Below are 13394 nucleotides of genomic sequence, written 5' to 3' on the forward strand. Positions count from 1 at the left end.
TGAAGACCCAATTATTTGATAAAGTTGTATCCTAATGCATTCTGTTGTCTTTTTAAAATTTTAAGCATTTCTTATGTTTTTACTACTTGATATATTTCCTCTTTTAAATTGTACTTTTGCTGTATGTTCAGTTTTTACTTATTGTGAACCGCCTAGAACCATTCCTGGTTAGGCAGTTTATAAAAAATAAAATTATTATTTTAGACCTCACAATGACTTTTCTTTAACCCATAGCTACTTATTTTTGAAGGATGACCTGATCAAAGCACTATATTTACTGGTGCCAAACTATTTCCACTTTACAATGATAGACCTGGCAGTGCTTGGGTGATATTCAAACACTCAAATTTTCTTAATAGCTTTCACTCAACCTATCTCTTTGAATAACTTTATCCCCGAGTTCTCTCAGCAGCTCCACTTTTGGCATGTTTAGACTTTTGTTTCAGCTTCATTTTGTACAACAGAAAACATCTCAATCTCTGGTTCAGAAGTTTTCATATCAACTCAACTATTATGATTGGATACAGATGGGTTTCATTAATCCTACTGTGAATGCTCCTAAGGCTGTTTTTAGAAATAGAGCTAATTTTGATTTGCTGTGACAAAGGGTATGAAGACTTATGCGATCAATATTTTGATGTCTTAATCTTAATTACAGTTTCATGTTGAAAGTAGGTTATGGAGGTCAGTGAAACAAGTTTTTACTTTAATGCATTTTGAATTATATTTTTTAGACACTCATACAATTGAAAAATGTAAAAGGATACAAGTACTTCTACAGCAGGGCTTCTCAACCTGCGGTACGCGGACCCTAGGGGGTACTCGGACTGCCTGTTGGGGGTATGCGGACTGCTCACCGCTGCTCGCCCACTCCATTAATTACCCCCTGCTGCTGCCATAGCGCCAGGAAGGGAAGGGCCATGTGCATGCAGCGATTGCATGCTGCCGGCCCGCAAGCCTTTCCCCTGATGTCAATTCTGACATCGGAGAGAAGGTCCAGGCCAGCCAATTGCTGATTGGACCTTCTCTCCGATGTCAGAATTGACATACAGGGGAAGGCTTGAGGGCCGGTGGTGTGCAATTTCTGCAAGCGCCTGGCCCTTCCCGGAGTTGCGGCAGCAGCGGGAGGTAATTAAATGGAGTAGGTGGGTGGCGGCAGGTCAGCTTGGGGGGAAGGCAGGCTTCAGTGCAGTTCAGGGGGGGAGGGAGGGGGGACATAGGCTAATCCATAGCGTGGTGCAAGACTTTTTTCCCCTATCGCCAGATGCATTCACTGCTAGAGTGCCAGAGTGTGAGAGAATGAAGCCACTGCTTTCACAGGCGGTTACGTGATGCTCCCTTTCATGCTCTTTCACAAGAAGTAAGAACCCGCACAGAAAAAAAGTTTGTGTTTCCAGTTTGCCAGAGCACAATCTGAGCCTGGAGGATGGGCGGAAAGGGCAGGAACATAGGAACTCAGGACACAGGAAGGAGGGAGGGAGGGAATAGAAAGGAACAATTGTTGGACCTGAGTGCAGAAAAAGAAAGAAAGAAAGGAAGGATGTACAGTCAGAAGGAAGTGCAACCAGAAACTCATGAAATCATCAGACAACAAAGGTAGGAAAAATGATTTTATTTTCAATTTAGTGATCAAAATGTGTCAGTTTTGAGAATTTATATCTGCTGTCTGTATTTTGCACTATATTTGTACATTTTTCTATAGTTACTGCGGTGAGATTGCATATTTTAAAGTCATCTGCCTTGACATCTTTGAACCCCCCCCCCCAAATATAAATGATGATTAACATTTTCTCTGTGTACTTTGTGTTTTTTAAATTTTGTGGTTACCATTATGTATTAATAAGATTATATTGTGTGCATATGAAAATTGGATGGAAGAAATTGCATTACAATTAGTATTATTATTATTATGGGGGTGGAATCTGGGGCGGAGTTTTGGCGGGTCTGGGGAAGAGTTTGGGTGGGTTTGGGGCAGAGTTTGGGTGGAGTACTCGGTTGGTATTTGTTAGGCTTAGGGGGTACTTGGCTTGAAAAGGTTGAGAAACACTGTTTTACAGTATAAGGCACTACATGTGGACAGATGTCATGGACTGTTTTTCCTCATATATGTGCATGCATAACAGCATGAGCATGCATGTGTAAAGTTTCCCCAACATCTCATAGGTTTGACACACCCACTCAGATTCAGTGCAAGGCAGGGGGCAGAACTGGCATGCAAGACATGGAAATTAGATACCCCTTTTATTTTTATAGAGAGAAAAATATAGAGATAGCTATACAAATAAGATGTTGTGTTTATTTTGAACATATAATCATAATTGCTGTAAATTCATTAATTTTAGTTTAAAAAAACCCAACAAAGTTGATATAAAGTTGCTGATCTTTTTGCAGAAAAAAATCACATCTTCCTAAACATGATTTAGGGCTCCTTTTACTAAGGTGCGCTAGGGCTTTAACGCTCGGAATAGCGCATTGAACTGGTGTTAGTTCTAGAAGCGCAACATGCAGTGTAGCGCGCGGTAATTTCCTGCATGCGCTAAAAACACTAGCGCACCTTAGTAAAAAGAGCACTTGATGGTGGATCTGTTTTTTTGTTGAGCAAAGAGGAATTATTTAAATATTCTATGTGCCACCAATAGATCTGGATTTGATTGTTTTTTCTAAGGCTTACGTACTTATAATAATTTTGTTCCATATATCAATGTAAAATGAGCAGGCATAAAGCACAGTTACTTACCTGCAACAGGTGTTATATGAAGACAGCAGGCAGGGTTAAATCACATGTGGGTTAAATTCTCACATGCGGGTTAAATCAACGGAACCCAGTACAGACAGTATTAAGGTGTATTGTCACTTTACAAAATTTTCTAAGTCTTGAAACTGCTCGTAACACGTATGTGCCTGTGCCTTTTTGCCTGATGTCACCTCAAGGGACCATCAGTTCTTAGTTTTCTGTTAAGCTAAGAAGCTGTGTTTCTTGGAGTTCTCCAAGCATGTCAAACTTTTGGAAATTTTGCTTTTCCTGTCATAATTTTTCTTCATAATTTTACCTTTTATTGTGTTTTCTGTTGCTTGGTCTCAAATTCTTTTTTTTCCAAAATTTTATTTGGGACCTTCACGCTCCTTTCAGCCTGTTTTCATGCTGGGAGCATCAATCTATTTTGACATGTTGACATCGACAACAAAAGCATCAATGCCTTAAACAACCATTTCTTTGCCTCCATCAGGAGAGCTTTGTAAAAAGGCTAAGAAGCATAGGAATCCTTCCCCTTCTAGGCAGGCCTCTGAGTCATCCAAGGCGTCTACACTATCGACCCATTCAAAGCGAAGAAGTACTGAGGCTCGATCTCCATCTCTACAAATTGTGTTACCCCAGAGGCATGCCTCAACATCAGCCACTGTCTGTGCTCTCTGTACTGACTATACCATCGGTAACGGCATTGTCTTTACAGGACCAGATAAAAAAAAACTGGTGCAAAGAAAACAGGCTGCGATGCTGAAGTCACACATGGTGCAGGTACTGGCTTCCATGCATCAGCCCAGTTCAAGCAATAACCTCAGCAACCATCCAGAGCTCAGTCTTGGACCCTGCTTCATCAATGCTTGACATTGAGAGGAAGCTTATCTTCTAGAGAGCATACAGCTTCTTGTTCCAGACATTCATCGACTCAACATTGGGAAATCTCATCGAGCCTCCAGGGAGCAAACTTTCCATTGATACAGTCAACGTTCTCCACAACATTCTTCTCAGAGACTCCCTTGATGATCACCTAATGTCCTTCTGACATCTCCTAGATATGACATCAAAAAGTATGACTCTGACCTGTCACAACACTCTTCCTCAGACTATGCAGACTTTTCTGCAGAGGAATCATATGGAATTCTATCACATCCATCCTTGCAGAAGGTCAGCGCCTGAAAGTTTGCATGCCCATGTTTTATCAGGCAGAAGGGTCATTCACTCCCCATTAAAATGGAATCTAAAGCAGAACACAGAGCTGAGTTGATTGATGCCTTGGATTATAAACAGTGGTCAAAAGACTGCTTAAAATTATCCTTTCATAATCTAATCAAAGAGACAATATTTAAGAACTGGGAAACACCACTTCTAATTCCAACAGCATCATGTAAATTAGACACTTTATAAAGGGTGCAGTCCTGTCCAGGTTTTGACTAACCTCAACTGCAACATCAGTCCCTGCTAGTTGAGTCTACTCTGCACTGAAGAAAGTTAATAGCTTCAGGACTTATGCCTATAATCCACCCAGGTAAGAGGGTAGAACTCTGGACAAATTTGGTCTCGCTGCATCTGTGTAGCAAGAACTGATGTTTCAGCCAGCATGATGGCTGAAACATCGGTTCTTTCTACACAGCGAGACCTGGAAACCTGCTACAGTCATCACCAATCATCTTCTTGAAACATGTAAATTTATGGCTCACTCAGTCTTTGATGCATTTGACATCACATCACAAACATCAGCAGTGTCTATAGCCAGGAGGATGCAAGCATGGCTTTGAATGTCAGACTGGATGTCAATATACAAAAACATTTGGCCAATATTCCCAGTCTGGGAGAAGACCTATTCAGAGACAAAATACCTGTAGAGGAGGTAACCCAAAAAATTAAGAGGCATGAGGATTTTATGGTCACTTTATCCTCCTCCAAACCTCAAACATGTAAAAGTTTTTACACCCCTAGACACTCCTCTTATTACAACAAGAGAAGATACACTCAACCATCTATGTCCTCTAGAGTATCCCAGACAACAGAGGTCTCAAAAATCTCAACCTTAAACTCAGCAAAAGTTCCAACAATCTTTTTGACTTGCTTCTAGAGAATTAAACCTCCAAATCATCCTCCAAAATAGTCAATTTTCACTTACCATCAGAAAACACTCCTTCACCAGGAGTTCTCAGCCCTTCTCCAGCTCAATGCCATCGAACAAGTTCCCTTCCATGAAAAGGGCCGAAAGTTCTACTCCAAATATTTCCTCATAAAAGACCAGAGGTCTCTGTCCAATTCTAGACTTCTGAGCTCTCAACAAATATCTGGTAAAGGAGAAATTTTGCATGATTTTTCTGAGAATCCTGTTACCACTGTTAGAATGACTGGCTTTGTTCTCAACATTTAGATAGTTGCTGTGGATCATAGAAGACATATCTGTCCTCTTTATAGACCATTACACATTTACAGGGGAAACATAGAACAAAAGTAGCCCCTAACTGAATGACCTGAGGTCTCAAAATAAGGAACTGTTTTCGTCTTTTCTGGGTTAAATGAGATACATCAGGAAACATTCTGATAGTATTGGTCAAAAATGGAACATCTTTATATTTAAAAAAACAATTTCAACATCCATTCTCTATCAAAATCAATAGCAAATTGTACCATTAAAGTAGAGGCAATCTGAACCTCAGACTCCGACCTCTCAAGGAAATTAGTTAAATCCAAACTATCAGCAGATACATTCTGCTGGTTTGGATTTTGAGACTTAATTCTTTTAGGCAGGTAACATATCTTTGATAGAGGTGGGTAAGAAGTTTCCAGCACCTTCAGGATCTCAGTCATATATCTTTTGAACATAACTGAAGCAGTTATTGGAAAAACTTTGGGAAAATTTATAATCCGCAAATTACATCTCTTGATGGAATTTTTCAGAATTTCTTGTTTGAAATGTAAATTTGCACTGTCTTTAACCCAAGTTAAAGCTTGCGCTTCCAAAGTTTTCATCCAAATTTCCAAATCTTCAGATTTATTTTCCAAAGTTGTTACTTTATTTTTGAGTTTCAGATTTTCTGAAAGTACCTTGTTACAATTAGTAGAAAGTTGTTGTATTTGGCTCCCCAGAGAAGCATTTAGGTTAGCAATAGCATTCCAAATAGATTCTAAGTTGATTACCTGAGGTCTCTGCAAGGGGAACAACTCTGCTCCAGATGCCCCTGTTGGCAAAAAAGTAGTTATATCCACAGCAGCCACCGGTGAAACCTCATGGGTCGGTCGAGTTCCCCCTGCCGAACGCTGTGTTGATATCTCCTTCAGCTCTTTCTGCCTCAAACTAGAGCCAGAACCCTCACTCTCCACAACCGGCAGGAGACGTCCCGAGCCAACGGCTCTTCCGCTGCATCGGGGTGGGGCGGCGGCATACGCTCCACCAGGGACAGAGTAGCGCCATCAAAGGAGAACTCCAGCGCTTCAGTCTACGCTCGTTTTCCAGCTGAGGAAATTCCCAGTTGTGGTGTCCGCAAGCCACCAGGAAGGCGTTCATTGGGCCAGACTGCTGTTGTGTTTCATCCGGGAAAACCCGGAGCTTTGACTTCCTCTTTACCATCGGTAGGTATCGCAAATTGAGGTCTAATGGGACGGTGTCTCCTCGAGTGCTTCAGACTGCCATCTTAGTCAAGCCCCTCCTCCTCCAAAGTATTTTTTTAATGGTCCTTAGTTTCCATAGTGTACAAAAGCATTTTTTCACCACTAAGTTCATGTGGTCAGCCATGGTTAGGTGTGTGTCCAGTGTGATTCCCAGTATTTTCATGGTTTTGGAGATTGGGTATTCATGGCCGTATAATTGTAACAATGTTCTGGTAATTTTGTCCTTGGGGCTTGCCAGGAAGACTTTTGTCTTTTCTGTGTTTAGTTTCAGTTTGAAGTCGATTGTCCATTTTTCAATTTCTGTCATTATGTGAGAAAGGTGATCTATAATTTCATTTGTTATGTCATTTATGGGGATTAAGATAGATATATCATCTGCATATATATAATAGTTTAAGTTTAACTTTTGTAATAGATGGCCTAAGGATGAGATGTAAATGTTGAATAGTGTGTGTGATAGTGGGGAACCTTGGGGAACCCCCGAGGGGTTTTTCCATGGGTTAGAGTAATTCCCGTCGTTGGCCACTCGGTATGATCTTTTTGTTAGGAATTCCTTGAACCATTTCTTTACTTTTCCCAGAGCCCCATTGCGTCTAGACATAGTAGCATTATTTCATGGTCTACTAAATCAAACACACTACTAAGGTCTAGTTGTAAAATCAGAGCACTTTGCTGAAAAGGGCATAGAGGTGGTTTAGGATGGAAGCTATGACTGTTTCCGTGCTGTATCCTTTTCTTAAACCTGATTGATGTTCACTAAGAATGTTAAATTTATCTAGGTAGTTCACTAATTCCAAGTTGACTAATCCTTCCTGTAGCTTAGTGAATAGGGGGATGCTCACTATAGGCCTGTAGTTGGATGTCAGGGTTGTTGAGTTTTTCTGATCTTTAGGGATAGGTGTGATCAGTATGCGTCCCATGTCCTCATTCAATATTCCATTAGTAAGAGTAGTTGTTAGCCAAGTGAATAGTTCCTTTTTAAAATCAGGTGGAGCAATTTTCATGATCTTAGAGGGACATTCGTCCAGTAAGCAGTTTGATTTGGTATATTTATTGAACAAAGTTAAGAATTGATGCCAGTTTGGGAACTCAAAATGGTCCCAGAGCATGTCTGCTCTGGACTCTTGTTCGTGGGGTCCAAAATAGAATTCTGTGTTGGTTTTGCGTGTAGGTATTGTTGCTCCTAGGTCGGTGATTTATTTTTAAAGAAATTGGTTAGGGTTTGAGCAGATGGAGTGCACAATAGTGTGTGGTTTTCATCATAAGGCATATGGGGACAGACTTAAAGATCTCAATATGTATACTTTAGAGGAAAGGCGGAAGAGGGGAGATATGATAGAGATGTTTAAATACCTACGTGGCATAAATGTGCATGAGTCAAGTCTCTTTTATTTGAAAGGAAGCTCTGGAATGAGAAGGCATAGATTGAAGTTAAGAGGTGACAGACTCAGGACTAATCTAAGGAAATACTTTTTTATAGAAAGGGTGGTAGATGTGTGGAACAGACTCCCAGAAGAAGTGGTGGAGACAGAGACTGTGTCTGAATTAAAGAAGGCGTGGGATAGGTACGTGGGAGAGGAAGAGATAATGGTTACTGTGGATGGGCAGACTAGATGGGCCATTTGGCCTTTATCTCACATCATGTTTCTATGTTTCCATATAAATAAGATATCTCCTTATATCGAAGGATGCCTCCTAATGGTAGTGGTCACAGACTCAAGAGGGGAAGAGTTTTGTGTTGGGTGGTTGGGATAAATTTAACTGTGCTACAATATTTTCTCTTACCATGATCTGTTGGAATATATACAGATTGACTCTCCTTTTCCTCATCAGTGCTAACATTATAATCTTCAGTATTAATGATGGTGTTCGAGACACTTGGCTGAGAATCTCTAAAGCAAAAGAACAAATATTTGCTATTTATGTATATTTCATTAAATACAGCTACTAAAAATTAAGAATAAAAGGAAAAATATATCTGCTTATGAATTTACCTGATGCTCTAGAACAGTGGTTCCCAACCCTGTCCTGGAGGACCACCAGGCAGTCAGATTCTCATGATAGTCCAAATGAGTATGCATGTGGACGATCTGCATGCCTGTTACCTCCATTAATGCAAATCTCTCTCTTCCATATTCATTAGGGTTATCCTGAAAACACGACTGGCTGGTGGTCCTCCAGGACAGGGTTGGGAACCACTGCTCTAGAGGCATATTAAAAAAAAAAAAAAATAACCATCTTGCCAATAAAAAACAAACTTCTCATTATCAAATAGCTTAATTACTATGTAAGGACTCAAATTCACTCAAATTCAGTACATTAAAAATTATAGCTGAAAATTATTTGCAGATTTTGCTAAATAAACAATTTTGTAGTCTACTGTACATTAAAATGAAATTCTAAAAGCAGAGGAGGGATTATCTGCTTTTAGAATGTGCAAATGTGGTTCTAATGGTGTTTTAAGTTGACCCTTTGGGGGTCACAATAAATTATGAAAATAATTTTGGTGCTTGTTTTAAAAGCTCAGATATGACATAGACTTGGGGAAGAAGAAACAAGGTTTGTGTGGGGCAGGGCTGGGGTAGAATGGATTGGGCCATGCGTCCTCTTTTTTTTCATTAAGAAACCTGGTTACCCTACTAGGAATTATTAGGAAAGGGAAGGTACATAAGACCAAGAATATTATAATGCCTCTCTATCACTTATGTTGTGACCTTACCTTGAATACTGTATTCAGTTATGGTCACTGTATCTCAAAAAGATACAATGGAATTAGAAAAGGGTAAAAGAAGAGGGACCAACATGATAAAGGGATGGAATTCCCCTTATATGAGGAAAGGCTAAAGAGGTTAAGGCTCTTCAGCTTATAAAAAGGATGACTGAGGGGGAATATGATTGAGGTCTACAAAATCTTGAGTGGAATAGAGCAGATAAAAGTGAGTCAATTTTTACTTTGTTAAAAAGTGCAAAGACAATGGGACACTAAACCCCCTTTTATAAAACAGTAGCATGGTTTTTAGCGCCAGCCAGGACAGTAACAGCTCCGATCCTCATAGGAATTCAATGAGCATTGGAGCTGTTACTGCTGCGGTCGGAACTAAAAACTGTGTTACAGTTTTGTAAAGGGTGGGATGGTAAATGAACTTACATGGAAAAAATATTTTTAAAATAAATAGGATGAAATGTTTTTGCACTTAAAGAACAGTACAGCTCTGGAACTTGTTGTCAGAGGATGTAGTAACAGTGGTTAGCATAGTTGTGTTTAAAAAACTTCTGGATAAGTTATTGGAGGAAAAGTCCATAGTCTGCTATTGAGAAAGACATGGAGAAATTCATTGCTTCCCTTGGGATCAGTAGCATGGAATGTTACTACAGTTTAAGTTTCTGCCAGGTACTGGTGACCTAGATTGGCCACTGGGCTAGATGGACCATTGGTCTGACCCAGTATGGCTATTCTTATGTTATATTCTTATGAGCATGAAATTGGTTAAATGAGGACAAAGGGAGGAAGAAAAAGGGAAAATGAGGTAATGGAAAGAAGGGGAAGTAAATAGACAGCATTGGTGTTACACTATACCCACTGGCTATTCCAAGGTAGCAGGATCAACAAAATTCTTGGGGGAGTGGGGAGAGGGGGGGGGTCAAGATTCCCACATACCCTCAGACCAATCAGTTCAAAGTTCAGATGAAAAAAAAAATCTGACTCCTATGCATGCTGTTGTGGGCAAGTCACAACCACTCTTAAAATGTCACCAGCTATTAAATTGCTGAAATACATATCTTTCTCACAATTTATGTATAGTTTAAATTCACAAGTTAGGTGTTCTCTGTTTGGACTACTAGGGTGTCCATGTTTATATATACACATCCAATACACATATATACCAAGATAAATACCTAGTCTGTTTTGCTGTTTCATGAGCTTCTTTCAATTTCTCTTGCAGACTTCTTATCTTCGATTTCTTCTCATTAAGCACCAATACAAACTTACTATAAAGCTCTTGTTCAAGCTCTTCTTTGACTTGCACACTTTTGTCCAATCTAAAATGTACGTATTATGATCAGTTTCTTAAATTTAATCTCTCTCTCAATTCACTGCCACATGATTTAAAAGAATTAATGATTTCAAAAAGTACACTTGTAGACATTATGGATATTCAGCTGGAAGCTCATTTTATTAGTCAAGTAGTGTAGTTGTGTTCCCTGACGAAACAGTAACAATGTAGCACTTTTTCATACCAATATTAGCTCTTTGTCAGCAAACAAATCTGTTCGGATGTTTTGAATATATTCATTGATTATCTTCCAAGTTCTATGTACTATAGATTTATTTTTGTTATGCCCTTATCTTGAAAATTTTTCAATAAAAAAATTGAACTAAAAAAATAGAATATAGCAATTTTTTTTCTAATGCCATCAGCTCAGCAGCCCCAGCAACCTGCCCACCCCCCACCGCAACGATCGTGGCAGGAGAGATGCCTAATCTCTCCTGCAGCGACCGTGATCCCCCCCTGAACTGCCGCAAACCGTGGCAAGAGAGATGCCTAATTTCTCCTGTCACGATTCATGGCAGTTCGGGGAGGGGGAGATCATGATCATGGCAGTTCGGGGGAAGGGAGATCATGATCACGGCAGGAAAGATGCCCCTGAACCCCGACAATACCAGCAGTAGATAGCCCATCCCTTCTGCCAAGGCGCGAGCCCCCGAACCCCCCCTGAATCCCTCAAATACCGGCAAGAGGGATCCCAACCCTTCCTGCCAAGGCGCCCCCCCTGCGACTCCCCCTCCCCGAGAAATACTGGCAGGAGGGGAGCCCAACCCCTCCTGCTGGAAGGCAACCCCCCACCCTCCTCAAATACAGGCAGGAGGGATCCTAGGCGCTCATGCCCACGGTGCACCCCTCCCCCCGTGACCACCCCCCTGAACCCCTGATCGCCCCCCCGAACAGTTGGTCCAGGCGCTAAGTTCTCTCCTATGGGCGCCTGCCCCAATCAGGTGCCTGCCCCAATCAGGCCCTAGGTCTGCCAATCGGGCTTGGAACCTGTTCGGTTGGCCAACTTAACGTAAGTTGAGAGGAGTGTTGGGAGGTGTCGGGGGTAGCGGGGTTAGGGGGGCCGTTCGGAGGGGCAATCAGGGGTTCGGGGGTGGTCATGGGGGGATGCACCATGTGCAGGAGGGCCTGGATCCCTCCTGCCCGTATTTGAGAGGTGGTGGTCTGCGTATGCTTATGGAGCTGCAAGCTGCTTTTTTGTTTGTTTGTTTTTTACTACTACTTTGAGGGTTAAAACCATGGGCGCGCACTGCGGGGAAGAGCAGGAGAGTCGAGGCGGTGAGCTGGGGTGTAGGGCAGCGAATGGAGAGCCAGGGCTGAAGTCAGGCTGAAAAGGGCAGGAGAAGTTGGGCTGAAAAGGGCAGGACAGGCCGAGGAGAGTCGGGGCTGAAAAGGGCATGAGAAGTCGGGCTGAAAAGGTCAGGACAGGCCTAGGAGAGTTGGGGTTGCAGTCAGGCTGAAAAGTACAGGAGAAGTCGGCAGACAGCAGGAAAGGTTGTGAGCGACTGGTCCCCACCAGTCGCTTCTTCTGTTGATCGGCCAGCCTAGTCGGTGTCCCAGATTTGTTTAGCGAATCACGTCCCTGCCTACTTTGCATGCCATTTCCCCTCATTTGCATGCATGGATCAGAATCGGATTGGTACACAGGTTAGTGAATCGGGTCGGAGGGAAATCGGGTCGCAAAGGGCTTGGTTTGCTTAGTGAATCTAGCCCATAGTAGATGCATTTGAAAAAAGAGAGGAAGCAAAATAATTTTTCTTGTCCTAAAGAGGAGATATATGCATCTCTATGTATATAAAATATTCTATTCATTGGAAACTTACATTTCATGCATCTCGTCCCAATTATTTAGTAGCCTTTTATTCTCCTTCTGAAGATATTCATTTTTGGCATGAAGGTCTGCTGTGTAGTCAAGACAATAGCCAATCAACTCCTTAATGACTTCAACAGGGTCTGAGATTTTCTTTAATTTCACAGATCCAAGTTTAAACTAAAGCAAAAGAAAACAAACCTGATTACTTGTCTAGAACTTTGCTTTGAAATGCCACCATCACATTAGTCGAGCCATAATAAAATTGTACTGGAATCTTGCAATTCCCCCAGGTACTTTGCCCTGCATGAGTTTCCTTAGAAAATATGTCTGCTGTACACAGAATAGATTCATTGTACCAACACACTTTATACCTCTTCCCATGCAGATACAAAATATTTACTAGTATTTGAAAATTTAATCTGTGTGTAATTTTATTCCCCTGATTCAACACTTTTTTTTTTGTTGAGAAAACAATATACACCGCAAACACTTTTTTTCACAACATTTATGTGGCTAAACAGCTTTATCTATGAAAAAATCTTTTGAATACTATCCCATAAAGATGAAACCAAACAGGACAATTCTATAAACTAGATACTAACATTTACATGTTACACAAGTAAAGTTTAGAATACTAGTAAACAAATATGTATGTGCATAGAAACATAAACATGATGGCAGATAAAGGCCAAATGGTTCATCCAGTTTGCCCATCCGAGGCATCTATTATCTCCTGCTCTCCATAAGAGATCCTAGGTGCCTGTCCCACACTCTCTTGAATTCAGAGTCTTCGTCTCCACCACTTCTACCATGAGACTACTCCATGCATCTACCACCTTTTAACTTCATTTTACGCCCTCTCAATCTGAGTTTTCTTTCAACTGAAAGAGACTCGCCTCATGCATATTTATGCCACATAGGTATTAAAACGTCTTTATCATATCTTCCTCTCCCATATGAAAATCTTTAAGTCTGTCCCCGTAAGCCTTATGACCTAGACCACTGACCTAAGCACTACTCTGAAAATATCCACTGAATTTACATATCATGTATGTTCAAGGAGGGAGTGGGGTTGGGGCACTGACTGACTATATTATGTTTACGTATACATCAGTGGTTCCCAAACCTGTCCTGGAGGACCCCCAGGCCAGTCGGGTTT

The 13394-nt window shown here is 41.1% G+C and overlaps 1 protein-coding gene across 2 annotated transcripts in view; it reads right to left on the minus strand.

Annotated features, from left to right (window-relative positions):
• Positions 1 to 13394, minus strand: part of XRCC4 (X-ray repair cross complementing 4) — a 232703-nt gene that overhangs the window by 85794 nt on the left and 133515 nt on the right. For both annotated transcript variants that reach the window (XM_033923470.1, XM_033923561.1), the window contains exons 5-7: positions 12246 to 12412; positions 10268 to 10411; positions 8156 to 8262 (exon numbers count right to left, since the gene is read on the minus strand). In XM_033923470.1, the coding sequence (XP_033779361.1) occupies positions 8156 to 8262; positions 10268 to 10411; positions 12246 to 12412 (418 nt within the window). The remainder of the gene's footprint in view (positions 1 to 8155; positions 8263 to 10267; positions 10412 to 12245; positions 12413 to 13394) is intronic.

The sequence above is a fragment of the Geotrypetes seraphini genome, chromosome 1 (assembly GCF_902459505.1).
Source record: "Geotrypetes seraphini chromosome 1, aGeoSer1.1, whole genome shotgun sequence".
Classification (NCBI taxonomy): Eukaryota; Metazoa; Chordata; class Amphibia; order Gymnophiona; family Dermophiidae; genus Geotrypetes; species Geotrypetes seraphini.